This window comes from Podarcis bocagei (assembly GCF_964188305.1).
Source record: "Podarcis bocagei genome assembly, chromosome: 3".
NCBI lineage: Eukaryota > Metazoa > Chordata > Lepidosauria > Squamata > Lacertidae > Podarcis > Podarcis bocagei.
Window position 1 is genome coordinate 15,365,074 of NC_138127.1, and position 21,513 is coordinate 15,386,586.

At 45.3% G+C, this 21,513-nt stretch overlaps 1 protein-coding gene across 14 annotated transcripts in view; it reads left to right on the top strand.

Annotated features, from left to right (window-relative positions):
- The window catches only part of GREB1 (growth regulating estrogen receptor binding 1), a 110,089-nt gene that overhangs the window by 76,160 nt on the left and 12,416 nt on the right, over positions 1 to 21,513 (top strand). For 13 of the 14 annotated variants that reach the window (XM_081188938.1, XM_081188948.1, XM_081188939.1 and 10 more), the window contains 19 exons: positions 1,123 to 1,245; positions 1,516 to 1,674; positions 2,537 to 2,722; positions 4,104 to 4,454; positions 6,997 to 7,125; positions 7,521 to 7,646; positions 8,517 to 8,714; positions 8,804 to 8,984; positions 9,985 to 10,177; positions 11,890 to 12,026; positions 12,891 to 13,230; positions 15,214 to 15,329; positions 15,792 to 15,994; positions 16,241 to 16,330; positions 16,772 to 17,337; positions 17,557 to 17,659; positions 17,938 to 18,106; positions 19,745 to 19,883; positions 20,812 to 20,973. In XM_081188938.1, coding sequence (XP_081045064.1) covers positions 1,123 to 1,245; positions 1,516 to 1,674; positions 2,537 to 2,722; positions 4,104 to 4,454; positions 6,997 to 7,125; positions 7,521 to 7,646; positions 8,517 to 8,714; positions 8,804 to 8,984; positions 9,985 to 10,177; positions 11,890 to 12,026; positions 12,891 to 13,230; positions 15,214 to 15,329; positions 15,792 to 15,994; positions 16,241 to 16,330; positions 16,772 to 17,337; positions 17,557 to 17,659; positions 17,938 to 18,106; positions 19,745 to 19,883; positions 20,812 to 20,973 — 3,671 coding nt within the window. Of the gene's footprint in view, positions 1 to 1,122; positions 1,246 to 1,515; positions 1,675 to 2,536; positions 2,723 to 4,103; positions 4,455 to 6,996; positions 7,126 to 7,520; positions 7,647 to 8,516; positions 8,715 to 8,803; positions 8,985 to 9,984; positions 10,178 to 11,889; positions 12,027 to 12,890; positions 13,231 to 15,213; positions 15,330 to 15,791; positions 15,995 to 16,240; positions 16,331 to 16,771; positions 17,338 to 17,556; positions 17,660 to 17,937; positions 18,107 to 19,740; positions 19,884 to 20,811; positions 20,974 to 21,513 lie in introns of all 14 variants that reach the window. The other variant, XM_081188942.1, reaches the window with a different exon arrangement.

Below are 21,513 nucleotides of genomic sequence, written 5' to 3' on the forward strand. Positions count from 1 at the left end.
CTGTGTTTCTTTTTCAAATGCTACTGTTCTCACTTTGAAGGCAGAAACGGACAGTATAAACCAGGGGTCTGCAACCCGCGGCTCCGGAGCCGCATGTGGCTCTTTTACACCTTTGCCACGGCTCCGGGGCAGATACTAGCGAGGGGAGGAGGCGCATTGTGCGCCCCGACACTCCTCACTGTGGTGGGTGCTGTACTGGCTGTGACGTCGCATGGGGGCGGTGCGTGCGTTAGTCACGCACCGTCCCGATGTCACCTACCTGCCCACTGTCAGATCGCGGCTCCAGAGATATATTTGTTTTAAATGTCACAATGGTTTTGCGGCTCCCAGTTTTTTTTTCTTCGGAAATGGGTCCAAGTGGCTCTTTTTGTCTTAAAGGTTGCAGACCCCTGGTATAAATGATGGAGGTCTGCCAGTGAAAATGGTAGATCCAGGTCTTGTTCTCCTTCATATTGTCTATGATACTGTTTAATATCGTTGTGCATTCTTTGTAACCAGTAGCAGGCAGTGTGTGTGTGGGGGAGGTGTTTACCTGACCTCCTGGCAGGGGAGTTGCTGCTATTTTCCTGGGAAGAAGAGGAGTGAGGTGGCAGGGAGGGTGGTGTGGTGAAAATGCACTGGCAGGAGCAACAGATTGTCTTGGCTGATGAGTTTGCACCAAGCTAACCACCCTGCCGCCGCCTTCCTCTCCTCCTCCCTCCCAATAAGCAGCAGGGACTCACCTGTTGGGAGGTCAGGTAAGCATCTCCATCCTCTATTGTTTGTATCTTCTAGTACTTCTCTAGGAGTTGCTGTGGACCTATGCTCTTCTCTGCTGTTATATGTTGGTGATGCAATGTGCCATTTCTAACTTTTGAAAATCTGCTTCATGGTTTGTTGAACGAACATAGATTGAGTACTATTGATATTGGCTGGGGTTTTATTTTTTTGTATGTGTTTAGTTTTTGCATACTGCCTTGGGCCTGTGCAGAGGCAGAGCAATATATATATATATATATATATATAGAGAGAGAGAGAGAGAGAGAGAGAGAGAGAAACTATTTCTGTGTTCCGGCATGTGCTTTTCCTGAAAGATGTGGGTCCTTTTAAAATAGTAGCTTCTGGATTGTTTATATTATTTAGGCACTTTAGCAAACCCAGGGCCTCCTAAAAAACGCCACAAAGGATGGTCACCTGAGTCTCCATCATCCAATGAAGCCTGGAATTTGCAGCCCAATCCACCACTCACAAGTAGAAGCAAAAATGGTAAGTGAGGATGATGATGATGATGGAGATGATGATTTAAATGCCTCTGGGTGCATGCCTGCTTGTAAATTAGCAGACCTAAGAGCTCTGACAGCTGATATATTAAGTTGTTGGGTTGGGAAGGATAGCATTGACAGGAGCAATCGGAGCTGTGACCAGGTTTGAAAGTGGAAGTGGATTGTTGTCCTTCCCCCTTCATCCAGCACATTTTAACAAGTATCTATGCTGCAGTCATTTATTTCTGGTTAAACTCTCTAAATTGATTCATAGATGGAGGAGGAGGAGGAGGAGGAGGCGGAGGGCTGTCCTGCTTACCTCACACTGCCGTGGCAGGACCAGTGTCTTCTCCAATGGTGGCCTCTGGAGAGCCAGTTTCAGTTCCTGATAACTTGCTTAAAATATTTAAAGCAAAGCCCGTCATATTTAAAGGTAACATGTCACATATTGTATACGATAAGCACTTCAAAACAAGTGTGGCCTAGTTCAGTGTTTCCCAACCTTTTTTGGGCAAAGGCACACTTGTTTGCTGAAAAAAATCTCGCGGCACACCACCATTACAGCCCCGTGACGTCAGCGCGCAGCGTCACGCCGGGAGGGACGCACGAAAGTGAAAGTTTTCAATTTTTTCCCCTCCCCCTTGCCGGGGAACCTCCAAGCTTTGGGGGTGGGAGGGGAGGAGGCAGCAAAGCGAGGGACTGAGGGACGGCGGCACCTGAGGCGGCGGCTGTTGTGGTGGTGGCGGCGATAGCGGGCGGAGGAGGGGGCGGCGGCGGGGCCGAGGTGGCCGGCGGCGGCGGGGGAGGCGGCGGCGGGTGGAGCAGGAGGGCGGCCGAGGCCGGTGAGGGAGTAGGGTTGCCCGGGGCTTGAGGAGCCGTCGCCGGTTGTTGCTGCTGCTGCCCGGACATGCCGGCCTCCTCCTCGTCCGCTGTCTCGCGCTCCTCCCTTTTGCACGCGCTGCCCCGCCGCCGCCCCATTGGCTGGGTCCTGTCAGCTGATCCTGTGTGTGTGTGTGTGAGGGGAGAATGGAGAGAGAAACCTCGGCACCACCACCGCGGAGCCGCCCCCGGCTTGACGCGGATCCTCGCCGCCGCCGCCTCTCACCGCCCGACTCGCCCGCCTCCCTCCCACGGCACACCAGCCAACCTCTCACGGCACACTAGTGTGCCGCGGAACACCGGTTGGGAAACACTGGCCTAGTTTTTTTCTTTTTTAAAAAACCCTAAACTATTAAGACATTCAGTTATCTTGCCTTGGATACCTGGCATCTAATAAGTTGTCCTTTGTTTCACAGGGCATGGAAATTTCCCTTACCTTTGCGGGAACCTTAGTGATGTCGTAGTGAGTCCTCTTTTGTATACGTGTTACAAGAACGCGCAGTCTCTCTCTAGGGCTTATGAACAATATGGTGCCTCCACAATGCAGCCAATTTCAGAGGAGATGCAGCTCTTACTCACAGTCTATTACCTCGTTCAACTTGGTGAGTTTTCCTCCATCAAACGAGAGCAAATATTTTGATATGAATAGACAGATCTACAAATGGTAATTGATAAAGACATCGAGGGGGGCACTCAAAGTAGAGTCCTTTCAGATGTGCAAGCTTGCCAAATGGAACAATCCCCCTTTCCTCCCAAACATGTGCTTTTCTGGGGATTCTCCTGAACCCTCCCTGAGCCAATTCCCAGGAGAGGGGATCACCCTGTTGCACAAGTCCTTGCACAAGGCTTCTGTCAACAGTGGATCCTGCCCACTACTTGAAATTCAATGTTGCACTAAGTTAAAGTCCCTTAGTGAATAGGCAATTGCGTGCCAAGACCCCGTGATCCCACAGTTCCCTAGAGGGATGAATAACCACACTCAGGACAACAGCATTTTTGGTTTTTGGCTTGAATATGCCCACAGCTTTATTGGTTACAGTAGAGATTGGTTTGGTGTAGGCATTGGGTAAGCAGTTCCTATTCCACTCCAGCCTGTCTGCTGGGAGTGTGTCTAAGAGTAAACCACAACCAAGGGGGGAGCCCTATGACTTACATCAATTAGGGGTACCCCCGCGGGTCCCCATTGGAGGAGTGGCATGCCCTAACCTGGGCATCAGACAGAGCCACTCCTCCTGGATCCTTTTAACAGGATACCCTTTCCCAAGGAGGGGCAGGCAGAGGTTCCAACCTCCTCTCCACCAAAGATCTGGGTTCACCCAGTGCCTTACCACCACCCAAGCCAGAGTTGACTCACCTAATAGGCACTTCTTCAGGTATTTGTATCTTGAAACTTATAGGTAAGCATCAGCAACTTAAATATGTCTTGGAAGTAAATAGGGAGCCAGTGCAGATTTAAAAATGAGGGCAATATGAACAAGTCTGATTGTATCTGTCAAAATTCTGGTAGTAACTGCATTGAAATTAGAAATAGTAATACTGGAACCTCTAATGAGAAAGATGCAAACTTTCTCGAAGCAATAATAATAATTTCTAAATGTATCTCCATATTTTACCAAGCATTATGATCTCCTGATATTATCCATTGCCATGTGGACTAGAATTATCACTTACAATAAGATGCAAATTGAACACTGTGGAGTTCAATTTGAGTTACCTGGGGATTGCATATTTTGCCTACACAGGACATAGAGAGCACAAGATCTGCGGGTGGTTTTCTCATGCTGCAGAATTTGTCTTGGCTGGTGCAAAAGCAACAGATCATTTCTGCCGTAGTTTAGGAAAGTCTGTGGCGTGACATGCGTGAACCCAAAACCATTAGTCCTTTAATTATGCTCCGAGCACGGCAAGGGGAGACCTAGTTTTGGTAGTAGATTTAAGTCCTAACATTTGCCTGCTATTGATGCCATGTTGATGTTTCCATAGCTTCAGACCAGGTGCCTTTGATTGAGGACTTGGAACAGATCTTCATGCGTTCATGGCGGGAGTCTCATCTTTCTGAAATTCGTCAATACCAACAGGCCATCCCACAAGCTTTCCCTCAGGTTCCTGGCCCAGTTGCCCCAGTGACATCAGCTCAGCTTCCCTGGCTGGCGGGACTGGCAGCCAGCTCATGTAATGACAGTGTCCACATCATTGAGTGCAACTATTCTTTAGCGGAGGGGCTCTCAGAAATGTTTAAGATGCTCGTTGAGGGAAAGCTAGTGAAGACCAACTATGTGGTGATCATATGCGCTTGTAGAAACAGAACTATTGACTCTTGCATTGCTGTAACAGGTGAGCTGCTAAAGCAATATGTGGACCTTCTAAAATTCTTGTTATAGAGTGGCTTTTGCCCCAGCTGTTAGCAGGCTAATGGGCAAAAGGCTTTAACTGTTGGCATGTACAAAGTAGAATTTCATATACCTGGTGATGTACAAGAGCACGTTTGCATACCTTCTATTCAATCATCATCATCACCATCATATTTTTTATTTATACCCCACACATCTGACTGAGTTGTCCCAGCCATTCTGGGTGGCTTACAGAATACATAAAAATAATGAAACATTGGACATTAAAAAAAACCTTCCCTATATAGGGCTGCCTTCAGATGCCTACCAAAGGTTGTACAGGTTACTTATCTCCTTGCATGAGGTTACTTATCTCCTTGACTTGGGGGGTCACTTAAATCCATATCCTTCAATTTTCAATGAAAATAGGGACATCCGAAGGAAAAGCGGGACATTCCAGGATCAAATCAGAAACCGGGCCAGCTTCTGTAAATCTGGGACTGTCCTTGGAAGACAGGCAGTTGGATCCGATGATTTTATATAGCATATTCTGTCTTTGCACTTCACACATATTTGGGTCTTCGGTCTTTTCTTTAGGTATGCATCTGACAAAGGGCTCATCCAGGCTTCTTTTTGTGCCACGCATAGATCTGCACTCTAAAACTACACGCCTGGGCACTTTTTTTATTGCCCTGCTGCTTTCCCTAGGAAAACCCACTCTTTATCACTGAATCAGAACAAAGGTCAATTCGGGTTTTGAAAGGATTGCTGTTTGCTCCGATTCAGTGGTAAAGGAAGTCTGGATGAGCCCTTACTTTTACATTTATACCCCACTTTTCCTCTGTGGGTGGTGTATATGGTTCTCCCTCTGCTGATTTTATTCTCATAGCAACCCTGTTAAGCAGTAATACAGTAACTGGCCCAAAGTCACTCAGTGAGCTTCATGACCGAGTGGGGATTTGAACCCTGGTCTCCCAAGTCCTAGTCCAGCTCTCTAACCACTACACCACATGGGCTGCCTTTACTACCCCCCTTCATCCAACTTTAGCTTGGCTGGATGACCACACTGTCCTGTGGCCAGAAATGGAGCCACTGTAGTGTCAAACTGTAGTGTTTGACCAGGTAAACTGCACCTCTAAAGAAGAAGCACTATATAGAATTAACCAACAATGATACTACTTTCAAACAGGCTAAATGAGTTCTATCCCTAATTCTTTAGATTCTACTCAAGATTCAGGTTTCTGAATTATTTTCAGGAGGGAATTGACTGTCAGGTGTCACTTAGAAACACTTGAAATGGCCAAAGAAGGTGAAGCGAAGTAGGGTAGAGTGACCCTATAAAGCAGGAGTAGCCAATGTAGTGCCCTCCTGATATTTTTTGGACTACAGCACCCACAATCCCTGATCATTGGCTATCCTAGCAGGGGTTGATGGGAGTTGGAGTCCTGCAACATCTGGGAGTCACCATGTTTTCTACCTCTGGTAAAAGCTGTAAGCACATTTGTGGGGAAAAACATAATGGTGTACCTAAATTAAATTGTGATCCTAAAGATTGTGTTTGGCCATTGTTTTCCTTACTTTTCTTTGAGTCTTTGACAAAATCTGTGGGGCCATAGTATATGATAATGCAGATGTTAGTGGGAAAAGTTACCCCCCCACACTTTCTTCCAAGGAACTTGGCAGCTGATGTAATCTCCCATCCAGAAACCAACCAGACCCAGATTGGCCTAGCTTCAGGAAGATAACAACAACAACAACAACAACAACAACAACAACAACAACAACAACAACAACAACAACAACAATAACAACAACAATAATAACAATAATTTATTATTTATACCCCGCCCATCTGGCTGGGCTTCCCCAGTCACTCTGGGCGGCTTCCAAAAAAATATTAAAATACTGTAGTACATCAAACACTAAAAGCTTCCCTAAACAGGGCTGCCTTCAGATGTCTTCTAAAAGTCTGGTAGTTGCTGTTCTCTTTGACATCTGGTGGTAGGGTTATCATGCGCCTTTAGGTGTTTAGATCAGAGGTTTTCAACCTTTTTGAGGCCACGGCTCCCTTGGCCAACTACATTCTATCTGCGGTACCCCTGTGGGGCTCAGGAGCCCAGTTATGTCACACTTTGACTACAGAGCTGGCAGTTTCTCACACTTTGAACACTTTCCCTTGTGGAGTGTTCCCTCAGCCTCCTCTCCTCTCCCCTCTCCTTGGGAGCCCTCCAGGCAGCTGCTGCTGCCATCCCTCGTCTCTGAGCTGCCCCCGCAGCCACCCCAAAGGCACCATTCACCTGCGGAGCTTATAGCCAGGGCTGCTGCAATAAACAGCCATGCAAGCCTTTGGGAGGCAGAGACATGAGAGAGCATCAGAGGAAGGGAGGGAAGGAAGGAGGGACAGAGGCCAATGTTGCCTGCAGCACCCCTGACCATCATTGAAGGCACCCTAGGGTGCCCCAGCACACTGATTGAAAACTCTGGTTTAGATGTATAAGTGTCTCAGTTGCATGTGAACCCCTTCCCCCCCTTTTTATGTCTCTTAGGGAAGTACCAAGCAAGAATACTATCTGAAAGCATGCTCAGTCCAGCGGAATACCAGAAAGAAGTTAGTTATGAACTCGCTACGGGGAAAGTAGAGGCTCTGGGGGCCTTCTTCAGTACTCTCTGCCCAGGTACGTCATGGGACATCTATCAAGAGGCATTTGTCTGAAAGACTTTCTGAGAACTTAGACCATAGGTGTCTATGTATAGACAACGTTTTAAAATCCAGTTGTTAAGCAGTTGCCGCAGCTTGCACAGACTCAGGATTCAGTTATCAAAAATGTGACCAAATGCCACGTTAGAATATTCACCCTGGATTTCACATCCTGCACTTGCAGGATTTCATGCCAGAGCCCATCCACAGTCTTTAAATATTTCTCTTTCTATGTAAGGAACAGGGGTCTAGCCTTTTTGTTGGGTGTCATGCTGCTTTGCACAGGTTACATGGCTTGGGAGATGCTAAGGTTTAAATGGTTTCCATAACACAAAAAATGGTGGCAGTTTCTTCCCCCTTTCATTCCGCCAGATGGTGATGTTGATGTGTTGCTGGACAAATTTTATCAAGAAAACAGGTCCCACATTTCATCGTCGCTCTCTGGTTTAGTGAACAAACCAGCAGCGGGGGATGCAGGTGGAACAGCTGTTTGCGCGAGTAAGTGGTTTGTGAATGTAACATATAAAGACATTTGCCTTTTCAGAATTGAGTCCCTCTCACTCCTTTCCTCCAAGGCATTTGGAGTGGAACATTCACCTTGCAAAGACCCTGTCTGTGTACACACTCACATTTGCTCCACGTCCAGGGTGCTCCCACCCTTTGTTTGGGAAGCAGTGGGCGGAGAATTTGGGGCCATTTCACCAAACCTCTTGGTGGTGGGGAGCAGGTCGCCAAGAGTTTCTTGGAAGAAGGGCTTGCCATTAGTAGTGGCGAGAGCACAACTTTCCCCCATAAAAGATTTGTTCAACTAATGGTGATGGAAGTGGCAGTGGCAACAACAAGCATGTTTGCGCCCTGCCCACTATTTCACATCTTCCACAATGTCACAAATCTGGTGTTATTCTGGAGCTTTGGACAGGGAAAACAGGGGCTGCTACACACACACAAAATGGTAGGGAATATTCAGAGAGAATTCTGCAAACAGGCCTTCTTTAGAAAAAGGCAAGAATGAAGCAACTCTGACAAAAGGGCAGACTGCAAAATGCATGGGGAATAGAGGACCCATGCCTTCCCCTATGTAACTGAGCCTTTTATTTTTCTTGGACATGCCTTACAGCTCTTTGAGAACCCCCTAGTTGCCTCCATGCGGCCCCAGCTCCTTGCTCCAATCCAAGATCCTCCATGCATATCTCCCCCTGTGGAGTCACGTGATCAGATCATGATGATCTAGAGCAGAGAGCTGAAGCAAACTTAGATGTCCTGCTCCATATCTCACATGGCTATCTATAACATTCATGCTATAAATAAAGTTAAGGTCTGACTCTCTTTCTCTTTCACCATCCTTTTCTCTCTCTCCCCCCCCTCTAGGTTATAACCTTGAGCACCATCAGATCCGCCCCTTCCAGCTTGCAGTGGCTCAGAAATTGCTTTCCCATGTTTGCTCCATCGCAGACTCCAGCACTCAAAACCTTGACTTGGGTTCCTTTGAGAAAGTCGATTTTCTGATCTGCGTCCCTCCTTCGGAAGTGACTTATCAGCAGACACTGTTCCACCTCTGGCATTCAGGTACCGGTTGCCGAAAAACGCGTACAAAAATCACAGTTGGCAACGCTGGCTTTTTGACTGTCCGATAGTCATTCGTTGTCTTCCTTTAGGTGTCTTGTTGGAACTTGGTTTGGAGAAGGAGCACCTTACCAAGCAGAGGGTGGAGCAATATGTGGTCAAACTCGATGCAGAAGCCCAGACTAAGTTTAAAGCCTTCTTACAAAACTCGATGCAGAATCCACACACGCTCTTTGTGCTGATCCATGACCATGCTCACTGGGACCTTGTAAGGTAAGAAAGAGTTCACTTCCCAGATTATGATGTTAGCAATGAGACACCGGTTGCAATAGACAATTATATTGCATTGTACAATCATTTCCAAAGACAAACCTGCTTCTTTTGACACTGGCTGTGTGATGCTACAGCTGTACTACAAATAATTTTCCTTAATACAACTTCAGTTCTTTATATTACAGTCATTGTCAAAAATGCATCCTCAGTGTCTGAATAGTAAAGTGCTTTTTTAAAAATAATAATAATAATAATAATTTCATTAAAGGTGACCCAAAGATCACTCTTTTGATAGTTGTTGTTGTTGTTTTTAATTGATGCATATGTATCAATTTTACCCTGTGTCAGGGATGGGGAACCTGTGGCCCTCCAGAGGTTGGATTCTGTCTCCCATCAGCTCCAGCCAGCATGGCCAATGGTCAGAGAAGGTTGGGTTTGCCATATACAGGGCTTTTTTCCCAGGGGGAACTCGCCAGAACTCAGTCCTGGCAACTCTCAGGTGGGTTCCATTGTCATACTAAGAGAAAGAGGGAGGCGTTCATGGTGAGTTCCAGCACCTCCTTTTCTAGAAAAAGAGTACAGTGGTGCCTCGCAAGACGAAATTAATTCGTTCCGCGAGTTTTGTCGTCTTGCGATTTTTTTCGTCTTGCGAAGCACGGTGTCGGGAAAGTTTTGGAAAAGCTTCAAAAATCACCAAAGTCTTTAAAAACCTCAAAAAAGGCTACCACACCGCGTTCTATGAGTTGCTCCTCGAAGTCAAGTCGCAACTGTATTAACGGTGTTAAGAAAAAGGAAACAAACTTTCAAGACGTTTCCGTCTTGCGAAGCAAGCCCATAGGGAAAATCGTCTTGTGAAGCAGCTCAAAAAACAAAAAACCCTTTCGTCTAGCGAGTTTTTCGTCTTGTGAGGCATTCGTCTTGCGGGGCACCACTGTACTGACCATATAGTAAAATTGTGCACTCTCATTTGCTTGTTTTTGTTTTGTTTTGTTTTTTACAGTTCAGTTCACAGCCTTTATCCTCAGTCCGATCCTGCCATGGGGCTCGTGGACAGGCTGCTCAACTGCAGAGAGGTGAAAGACGCTCCAAATATTGTGACGCTTCACGTGACTTCCTTCCCCTATGCCCTGCAGACGCAACACACCCGCATCAGCCCTTATAATGAAATCCACTGGCCGTCATTATACAACAATGTAAGAAGTTAACGCTTAGGATCTATGGGAGCTTTTTCTTTTTTCCCCTTTAATGCCTGGTCTGGCTGTTAACGACCACAGCGTTACGTTCCAAAGCAAAGCTGTTATGCAAAATGATGGGGCTCACATCCATGTTTGCTGATCTCCAGTCACTTCTCTTGGCTCTTCTGAATCCCTTTACCTTTTCCTTTACCCCCTGATTCTCTCCCCTCTACTTTTATTCCTACCAAAACAGAACCTTATTGAAGGTGCGATTTGGGATCTGTTGATTACAAAAGAGCACATCATATTCTCTGTGCTCTAGTACATCTGCAGCACCACCAAAATGCTGGGGTATAAAGGATAACAGAATTGCAGAGTTAGAAGGGACCATGGGGGTCATCTAGTCCAACACCCTGCAATGCAATATTCCCCCCCATGTGGGACTCAAACCCACAACCCTGAGGTTAAGAGTTTCATGCTCTGCTGACTGAGCTATCCCAGAACAGATTCTTTAGTGCAGAGCTTGTGTTGCAACACGTTAGTGTGTCAGCTGCAGTGTGTAGGTGTGTCACGTGAATGAACCCGCGCTCCTCCCAGGCCTGGAAAGGGGGATCAGTTTACTTTCTGTTTTTGATGTTTGTTGCTTGTTTTTCTGTTGTTGTTTTTTTGTTTTGTGGATGTGAATTTCTTTTTGTGAAAACTCTAATAAAATATTATTATAAAAAAAAAAGAAAGGGGGATCAGTTTAATCTCTGGTTTGCTAGTACAGTGGTGCCTCGCAAGATGAAATTAATTCGTTCTGCAAGTTTTTTCGTCTTGCGAATTTTTCATCTTGCGAAGCACGGTTTCCCACATTCTTCAAAATCACCAAAGTCTTCAAAAACCTCAAAAAAGGCTACCACACCGCGTGCTATGAGTTGCTCCTCGAAGTCACCCTGGGTATTAACGGTTTTAAGAAAAAGGAAACAAACTTGCAAGACGTTTTCTTTTTTTTCGTTTTTCATCTTGCGAAGCAAGCCCATAGGGAAATTCGTCTTGCGAAGCAATTCAAAAAATGAAAAACTCTTTCGTCTTGCGAGTTTTTCGTCTTGCGAGGCATTCGTCTTGCAAGGTACCACTGTAAAACTGAATTACTGTGTTACAAAATGATAACATGTCCAAAAAGTGTGTTGCTGATGTGAAAGGTTTGGAAAGCTCTGCTCTAGTACGTGAGGATGCTGATTGCATTAGGAGCAAAAGGCAGAAAAACTTGGGTCAGGATTCAATTAAACAGTTTCTCTAGCGGGGAGCCAGCAGAGTGAGTCCTGCTTAGTGCACCTGGGTATTCCTTGCCCTCTTCTCCATCCCAGCCCCCCTCCCCCCCGAATTGGCTGGTTGGGGGTCAGAACAACTTCCAGGTGGGAGGAGAGGGGAGATCGTTACATCTGGCAAACAGAAACACTTGCACTGATGGAACAATTGTAATAGTGCAGTGTTGAATTCCACCCCAATATCCACGCCGTGTCTAGCACACACTCTGTGCATTGTGCTGCCTAAACTGCTTGCATAGTTGATCCATCCCTGAGTGGATACTGGTGAGCATCATGGTGGAGGAGGGAAGTAGGATTGGCCACAGAGAAGGGACAAGGTCTTATTCATAGCCCTGTGTATATTTGTGATAACCGGATTGGTGAACTGTTAAATCATCATCGCGAACAACCCTGTTAATAGTCACTGTCATTTATTTCAAGGGTGTGGACTTGTACCATGAAAACAAGAAGTACTACGGATTGTCTGAGTTTATCGAATCCACTCTTTCCGGACACAGCCTTCCCTTGCTTCGTTATGACAGCTCTTTTGAAGCAATGGTCATGGCTTTGGGGAAAAGGTACCGTGTTTGCCTTGCAGTGTGGTTAAAATTTTTAAAAAGCAATGTAGGTTGGTAGGTAGACTGTAGGTTTGAATGGCTGACGGCATTCTTTATTCCTTTAGATCTGCCCCTGATATATATACATGCATTGCCATCTCAGTTCTGCTAAGTGGCTGGATTGTGTCAGGCAGATTATCAAAAAGTAATTTAGGGCCTATCCACACTTACCTTTCTTCCATGTTCTCCAGGCATGGCCTGCCCTTTAAAGCTCCTTGGCTGAGCGCTCTTGTTTTCTTGAGCATTCCCCCATATTTCTGCATACTGAGGGGGGGTCCCCCAAGTATATAGAAGCCACAGCCTTCATTTTGGCTGGATCCATTTCACTTCCCAACCAATAAGCATTCAGTCAATTAAGTTTGCCACCAGAGGGAATAACGGTGTCCTATGCTCAGCCTTGGGCTTGCCGATCAAAAGGTCAGCGGTTCGAATCCCCGCGGCGGGGTGAGCTCCCGTCTTTCGGTCCCAGCTCCTGCCAACCTAGCAGTTCGAAAGCACTCCAAAAGTAGATTAATAGATACTGCTCTGGTGGGAAGGTAAACAACATTTCTGTGCGCTGCTCTGGTGCCAGTGTTCCGTTGTGCCAGAAGCGGCTTAGTCGGCCACATGACCCAGAAAAACTCTGCTGAGTGGACAAACGCCAGCTCCCTCAGCCTGTAAAGCGAGATGAGCGCTGCAACCCCAGAGTCGTTTGCGACTGGACTTAATTGTCAGGGGTCCCTCTACCTTTACCTTTATGCACACCACAATGCTGCTCAAGGGGGCCATCACTTTTTGCAAGCAAAGCATCTGCACAGGCTCTCACTGCTTTCTGTTTTGTTTCAGGTTTCCTAGGTTGCACAGCGCCGTGATAAGGACCTTCGTGCTCGTTCAGCACTACTCCGCAGCCATGATGGCGGTGTGTGGCTTGTCCCAGATGAAAAACTACACCACAGTGGAAACTCTAGAGATCGCTCAGAACCTCATCAATTCTTCGCGCCAGTGCCCCAACGGACACGGGCTGATGGTAGTCCTAAGGATTCCGTGCATACCTTTGGCGGCAGTCGCTTACGAGCGCCTCAACCACGTGAGGGAAAGGCTAGCCCTCGAAGACCATTTCGAAATCATCCTGGGCAATCCCAACTCTGGGATCACCATAGGGAAGCATTTCGTAGAGCAGCTGAAGGTAATACAGTGGTACCTCAGGTTACATACGCTTCAGGTTACATACGCTTCAGGTTACAGACTCTGCTAACCCAGAAATAGTGCTTCAGGTTAAGAACTTTGCTTCAGGATGAGAACAGAAATCGTGCTCTGGCGGCACGGCAGCAGCAGGAGGCCCCATTAGCTAAAGTGGTTCTTCAGGTTAAGAACAGTTTCAGGTTAAGAACAGACCTCCAGAACGAATTAAGTACTTAACAGGAGGTACCACTGCAAGCAGAACAGCTCTGCTCCAGCTGGAGTTCCAACCTCAGCTGTGCAGATTATGCCCGTGGTGGCTGGTGCCCATTGGGACTGGTGGAGTGGAAGGCAAGGAGACCAGCAGTAGGTGGAGCCAGAGACAGTGTAGGCAGGGTCACATCCTGGACCAATGGCAAGTCAGAAGGCTGGCGGGTGTGGGCTGGCTGAGGGCAGATTGAGGCTGGTGTGTCCATGTTCCATTTTCTCTAACGGACTAGCCACTACTGCTGCTGTCACAGGATCCTGCAGGTCATTAATAACACAGCTCAAAGTTGGAGCTAACTCTTCATTAGCAAAAATATGATCTCCACAGACTTGGTTGAGTGTCAGGCCTAATGAGCAAAGCGGGTCATTCCCAGTGGTCATGAAAACCAGTTGCCGAAACTGAAAGTCCCTGCCTCCTCAAAGCCATCGAAGTCCCCTTCTCTCCAGGGCTTTCTTCAAGCAATAGGAGACTGTGCCTGTGTGCAGCCAACTTCTCCTCTGCTCTTTTCATGCCTCTTCTAGTTCTGGGAGACAAGGGAGGAGGGGAACTTGTCACAGCAAGAGGGGGAGACATGCATGACTCTTCACCAGCCTGACTCATCTTTGCCTCTTGGCCTCCCTCCTTCCACTCATCTGCTTTAGCTTCTGCCTCTGATTCTGGACTTCTCTCTGCCACAGATTCTCCCAGCTCACTAAGCCCTGTTACCTCTTCAGCTTCTGACACCTTCTCCTCCCAGTTTCCCCCCTCTTTTCCCTCTGATCACTCATTGTTGTCCTACCACCACCCCCTGGATTCTGACCTTCTTCCCTTGGTGGTTCTACAGCTGGTTCCTTCCACCATTCCTCTGCATCCAACCACTCCATGACAGCTGCTGGTTAGCAATGTCCCTTGACAAAATGTGTTCTGCACCAGAGAAAATAGAAGTCATTCGATGGGGCTTATTTCAGACATGTCTAGGGTTGCCCAGTGCCTCTAATAGTAATAGTAGTTGTAGTAGTAGTAGTAATAATAACAATAATAATTTATTTATATCCCGCCCTCCCCAGCCAAACTGGGCTCAAAATCTAGAATACATTAAAACATAAAATCCAGCAATCGACTGAAATACAGTTTAAAATCAGATTAATATCAGAATAAATCAGATGGCAACCCACAATTTCTGATACATATTCTGATATCAGCATCCAAGAAGGGATGTACTCCAACGGCTGGTTTATTGCCTTCTGACTCTTCATTATCTCTCCTGTTTACTTGGAAGTAAATTCTATAGGAGGAATTCAACATCACTGTCTTCTGATTGTTCTAGCAGCACAAGCTTTTCAGTTTGCCAAATGTAACAACTCGCTCCACCTCTCCTCCCGCTGCATGCTCTTCCATGGGAATCTTGTTATTATTGTTGACTGTATATTTTTTAAGGTTATCTGCGGATTTGCATTTTAAACATGTAAGCCGCTTTGTGGAGGGCTTTGTCAAAAGCTGGATTCTAAGTACCGCCAATAAAGAGAAAAATAAATAAATGTTACTCTCTTAACCGTACTCTTGAATGGGAGTAGAGAGTGAATGAAGGGCCACTCAGCATGTTCTTGGCTCAGCTGAGGTTTGAACCAAGGACTTGATGGTTCACAGTTTTTAACCACGACTCCACATTATGACAACTCGCATGTACAGCAGCTCTTTCTCTAGAGTGAACTATAAAACAGTGTGTTTCAAATGTTTTGGCAGATTTGGCAGAAGATTGAAGATGCCGAATGGAGGCCTCAGACTTATTTGGAACTGGAGGGACTGCCTTGCATATTGATTTTTAGTGGAATGGATCCCCAAGGAGAGTCACTCCCAAGGTAATCTCTCTCTCTCTCACACGTATGAATTGAAAAATAGTTATATGAAATATACACATGTCCCTCAGGAGAGGGCTTTCTTCTTGTTCCACAGCTGTGCCTTGCAAAATTCCATCCTTGCCCACTGAATTGAAGCTTGGTTAAGATTTCCAGATAAGATCAGATTCAGTGGAAAATACTGGATTTTTGCAAGAAACAACCATGGAACAAGGAAATCTCTTGGACCCAGGGGAATTAAGCAGTACACATAAAATAGGGTTCAAAATAAAGTGTGGATGAGCCCTAAATTGAAGCAGTCAAGGTGTTATTGATATGCAACAGGATTTTGTCACGCTGCTTTATCTAAACGTCCCAGATGGACAGGAAATGACAACAGATAAGCACTTTCAGTTATTATCTCAGCAATATTGTAGAATTCACCTGGTCTTTCAGTCTGTCTCTCTTCCTGTCTGTCCCACCAAGGTCCTTGAGGTACTGTGACCTACGTCTGATAAATTCCTCCTGCTTGGTGAGAACAGCCCTGGAGCAAGAACTGGGCTTGGCAGCCTATTTTGTAAGTTCTGAAGTCCCTGTGGAAAAAGCAGTAGGCACAAATGATGTCCTGGAGAGTGACCCAGAGAAGCTAAGCAGTACTGATAACGAAGATGAAGAAACAGTAACAGAAGGTAAAGGGATATCCATAGGACCATTGACTTGAAAAGGGGGCGGGAGACATTTGTGAGCTTCCATCACCCCTGGCTGTTAGCCATGCTGGCCAAGACTGATGGGAGCTGGGAGTCCAGCAACATCTGGAGGAGGATATAGGCTCTTCGCCCCTACTCTGCTTCTCTAGTCTTTTACATTTTTAAGTTAGATGGATCATGTCCAGCAAATGTAAACACAACTTCCATTTCTTCACAATTGTGGAATAGGTTCCTCTTCGGAAAAGAGAAGCCCCATCAAAAGAGAAAGGTCTGGCTCACACGATTCTGCAGCTTCCTCTGTCTCTTCCAAAGCATCAAGTAAGACATCAGCATGACTCCTTTATAATATGTACATTGGGGACCGAAATCCTAATGATTTAACCCGTGTTGCTAATGCTGTGGATGCTTGGCTTTTGCCATCACTAATACAAAAAACAGGGGCCAGACAGACAGACATGATGAAGGCAACACTCACTTCTCCCTGAGAAATCTCCACTTCACTGCATTTGACATGGTTGTGTGAATTGCGCCTTAGCTTTTGTGTACTGAAGGAAGACTCACTGTGATGCAATAAGGGGAAAGCCACTCTCTGGGCTCAAGTGGAGCGGTGCACTATACAGTCTACCTTTCCACTTGTATTTATCACTGATAAATAATTATCTCTGGGGTTATATATTGGGTCAGGGGGATATCGCAGCCTTCAGTTGCCACTAATGATTTAACAGAGCACTCTTATTAAGTTATGGATTTTGTCCATAGGCACAGCTTTCTGCAGTGAAACATCTCCTCCTTTGGTAACTGCAGGGGAGGTGGGAAAGTCTCCCCATCTGGTACTCAGCAGCAGCACCGAAGAGAGCGTGAATAACTCTGAAAAGCAGAGACTGAAAGCAGACAGAGACTCAAAGCTGGAAGCCAAAGCTGCTCAGGCCTCCATCACTTCGTCGCCTCCACCCCCTTTCTCATCTCCCTCCGCCTCTTCAGCACCTGCCCACAGCTCTTTCGTCCTGCAGGCCTCTCAGTGCTCCATGACCAAAGCATCCCAGCAGCCCCCCATCGTTTACTTGCCCAAACTGGTGCATGACATGGTTACTTCTGCAGACAGCACAGGGCTTCCCAAGTCATCGTCCCTCTTGCCTTACCATTCGGTCATGTGGGCCAGTTCTTTCCGCCCGCTCATGAGTAAGATGATGACCTGCACCGAGCAGTCTCTATATTATCGCCAGTGGACCGTCCCCAAACCGATCCATATGGACTATAACAACAGGAATGAAGGCAGGATGGATACCTTTCATCCAAGGAGGCTGCTACTGAGTGGACCACCACAGGTAGGTAACAAGAAAAGGGACAACATTTATTATTATTATTTTTATTATTATTTCATTGTGCATTTTGCCTCTCCGTTTCATGTAGGAGGAATGTCATCATATCTGGGCTTTGAATCAAGCTGCACTGGTCACCTGACTTTTCAGGCACCTGAAATGATACTTTAATGTGCTTAGATTTCCTAAGCTACTTCTATAAGTTTCTGATGTATATCTTTGCAGATAGGAAAGACAGGTGCCTATCTGCAATTCCTCAGTATTTTATCTAGAATGCTGATTCGGTTGACGGAAGTAGACGTTTATGACGAAGAGGAGATCAATGCTGGTATGTCCTACATGTCAAACCTTGGATGAATAATTTGTAACTGTTAATGAGAAGTTGAGTGTTTTATTGCTGTGCTCTTAATCCCCCCCCCATGTTCATTTATTTCAGTCTTCAGTTAACGCAGCCATTACCAAAGGCTGGCAGTCAGGCAAAGACAATAAGAATTGCCCTTCCTTCCTTCTATATTGAATAGTTAATTATTTTTGAGTTTGCATTTTTGAATGATGAAAAGGGTATAACAGTGTGCATAGCATGAGTTTGTTTCCCTGTGATTGTAGATCTTAAAGAAGAATCAGAGCCGTACTATCACCAGTCAGGGGATGCGTGGCCCGATCTGGAAACATTCAAGAAAATGACTTTCGACTACACGATCCATGATCCAAAATATGAAGATGCAAGTCTCATCTGTTCAAGGGTCCAGAAAACAAGCAGCGAAGGTCAGGGATAGTTATTTATTCAGTTATTCTGACCAGACACCTGTTTGGTAATGATCTTTCATGCCATAAAACAGTCCAGTTAGAATGTATTGATCAGAATCTGGTTGTTGTTTTTTTGCATTCCATTGATGAGAAGTGTGGGGCATGGCACTCATTTGGGATTATGGGCATTCAGTACAATTCTGAATTAAGTATTTAAGGACTTCAGTGAGACCACTAATCTCTAGCTAGTTCTGCTTTCTAATCTGGCCTTGATTGCTGTAGTCCTAAAACTCATACGACAGCAATGGGGAACCTGAGTCCCTCCAGCCATTCTTTGGATTTCAACTCCCATCAGCCACAACCAGCATGACCCATGGCCAGCAAAGATTGGGAGCTGGAGTCTAATAATGTCGGGGTGTGTGTAAAGGGGTACACCCTGCTCGCAGCCACCTTTTCCCAGTGTTTGCCTTTTGATTCCTCAAGTCCCCAGCATATGGCATAAATTGAAAAGAAGAAGGGAGCAATGGGAAGTCTCTTTCTTAAACTGTCACAAAGTATGGTTTGTGAACTGTTGAGACTGATGAGCTGTAATTTGGGCACTGGTGTTACCATCAATGTAAAGCGCTCTATTAGAGACATGGATTCTCCCAAAGGTTTCATGGGAAATGTAGTTTGTTAAGGGTCTCCTTACAACTTTCATCATCGCCCTATGTTTCCCAGGATTCTTTGTGGGGGGAGCCATGTCTGTTACATTGGTATAAGAGCACTTTAAATGTGTGGTGCGGGATGTGACCATAATCTTGCTAAAACTACAACAATGCTGTGACTTATTTTGTGTGTGTCTCTGTGTTTGTACACACACACACACACACACACACACACACACACACACAAACATGCATATATCATGCACATATTTTTTCTATTTATATGCATCCCTTCATCTGAAGTTCACAGGGTGGTTTATAACATAAACCCGGAAGAAGCACACTCTGAGGAGGACTTAGCAATGCCACTAGAGGGTGCTAGTGAAGAATAGAATTGGAAGGGAACTGAGAGTCATCTAGTTCAATTCCCTACAGCAGGCATAGGCAAACTCGGCCCTCCACATGTTTTGAGACTACAATTCCCATCATCCCTGACCACTGGTCCTGTTAGCTAGGGATCATGGGATTTGTAGTCCCAAAACATCTGGAGGGACGAGTTTGCCTACAGGATAATTTGTGATTTCCAAATAATATTAATATTTATAATATATATTTATAATATTTATGATAATCTTATCACACATGTAGCACTGTAGAGCAATCAGAGCACATTACATTTACTGCCTCGTTTGTTAACTTTAAAGCTGAACTGAAATGGAAACAAATATGTCACTTACAGCGACATATGGCAGTGGTTTATGTCAAACAGCATGAGAAATGTTTTTCAAAGATGTTGGTGGGTACAGAAATTATTTACATATAGACAGACGAATAGATTGAGAACAATGTTTACAGTAAACATGTCAACACTCCCATGAGAATAGCAACTTTTTTCGGATTCCTTTTTTATTGCAACCAGTATAATTTTGCATTCAGAAGATACTCAAGGATGGGGCAATTCCTTTGCGCTGGCCAGTGCTCACTTAACTGACACCATTAAAATATATTTGTACAGATAGTACAGCAAGCAGAAAACAAGAGGACTTGTATATGCGTCGTCAGACAACACGGATGAGATTATCCAAATATGCTGCTTACAACACTTACCATCATTGTGAACAGTGTCATCAGTATATGGGCTTTAACCCCAGGTACCAGGTAAGACTGATAGAGCCCTTTTAGTACATTATTCTCTGTCAGCTGTTCTCCCATTCATCTTGGTTTGTCTTCTGATTTTTCTAAGGGTCAGGCCAATTATTTGGATGATCTTGAATATTGGCTGCCCTGTTTTAGGGCTAGATTTAATTTCTGCTGTACTTGACGGATGCTTTTACGCTACTCCCTATAATGAATGGCTCTGCCATTGTGGGAATGGAGCAAGAGAAACATTAACTCTTTTTGAAATATAGCTCTGTAAGATGATCAAAATACCTTATTTTACTCCCATCCTCTTAAGATGGCTGACTGCTTATTGGCTAACCTGAACAAAATATTAATGGAAAGAGCTACTAGATTTTTCGTGTTTGCTGCAAAGACCCCTAAAAAGATTTTGTTAATTTAGTTGTATCTTTGTTTGTTCCTGCTCTTAGTTTATATAACTACTATATCTTTTAACCTGATATATGTTAGAAACTTTGACCAAACTGCGGGAGGCAGTGGAAGACAGGAGTGTCTGGTGTGTTCTGGTCCATGGGGTCACGAAGATTCGGACACGACTAAACGACTAAACAACAGCAACAATATGTTAGAAACATAGATTGTCTTCATCACCATGACAGACTAACCAAAGTCCAACCTTGGACCCTAGAGCTAGAGCATCTGTGTACATAAAGTGTATATAATCTAGCAATTTTTTAAAGGATACAGTAGAACTGTGCCAGAATTAGTAAAACCCAAAAGCATATAGTACACAAATGCCAGACACTATTCCTTCAGAGTCTGCATTCCAAATACATCATCATAAATGACCACTGATCTCTACATAAATGGCACTCCCTGACCCTGTTAAGATTTAATTTGCTACTACATGTGCATCAGTGCCATAGCTGGCGAGGTGAATTATGCTTCTGTCCTTCTCCCTCCTCAGCTTTATGAATCTACCCTGCACGCTTTTGCCTTTTCCTATTCCATGCTTGGAGAGGAAATTCAGCTTCACTTCATCATCCCTAAGTCCAAGGAGCACCATTTTGTCTTTAGTCATCCGGGAAGACAGCTGGAGAGTATGAGATTGCCTCTTGTCACTGATAAGGTAGGTAAATATCAATGTGAGCCATGCACAGACCTTGTTTTGCATTTGTACGGGGCCATGATATAAATTTCCTTCCCTGGGTTGGCTCTGCTTCTGGATAATGATAAAAATACCCTGCTTTTCTTTCTGTATAATATCTCTGCTGCGCAGGAAGACAGCATGCAAACTGTCCAGTACTGAAATAGGCCTTTAGCAGAGCTGCAGAGCTCTTTGGAGCATGTTTTAGGATCACCAAAGAGACAAAGCTCCCCATATCTTTTGAGATGTGCATCATCAAACTATGCAAAGTTGTAAAATGTTACTGCCAGGAGAACTGCTTGCCAATGGTCTCAAGAAGAGTAACTCTTTTTTTATGCTGACTTTAGCTGGATAGCTCAGTTGGTTACAGCATGGTGCTGACAACGCCAAGCTTGCAGGTTTGATCTCCGTATGGGACAGCTGCATATTCCTGCATTGCAGGGGTTTGGACTAGAATGACCCTCCAGGGTCCCTTCTATGAGATATCTACCTTGAAGGCAATGGTGTAGTAGAGGAGAGAAG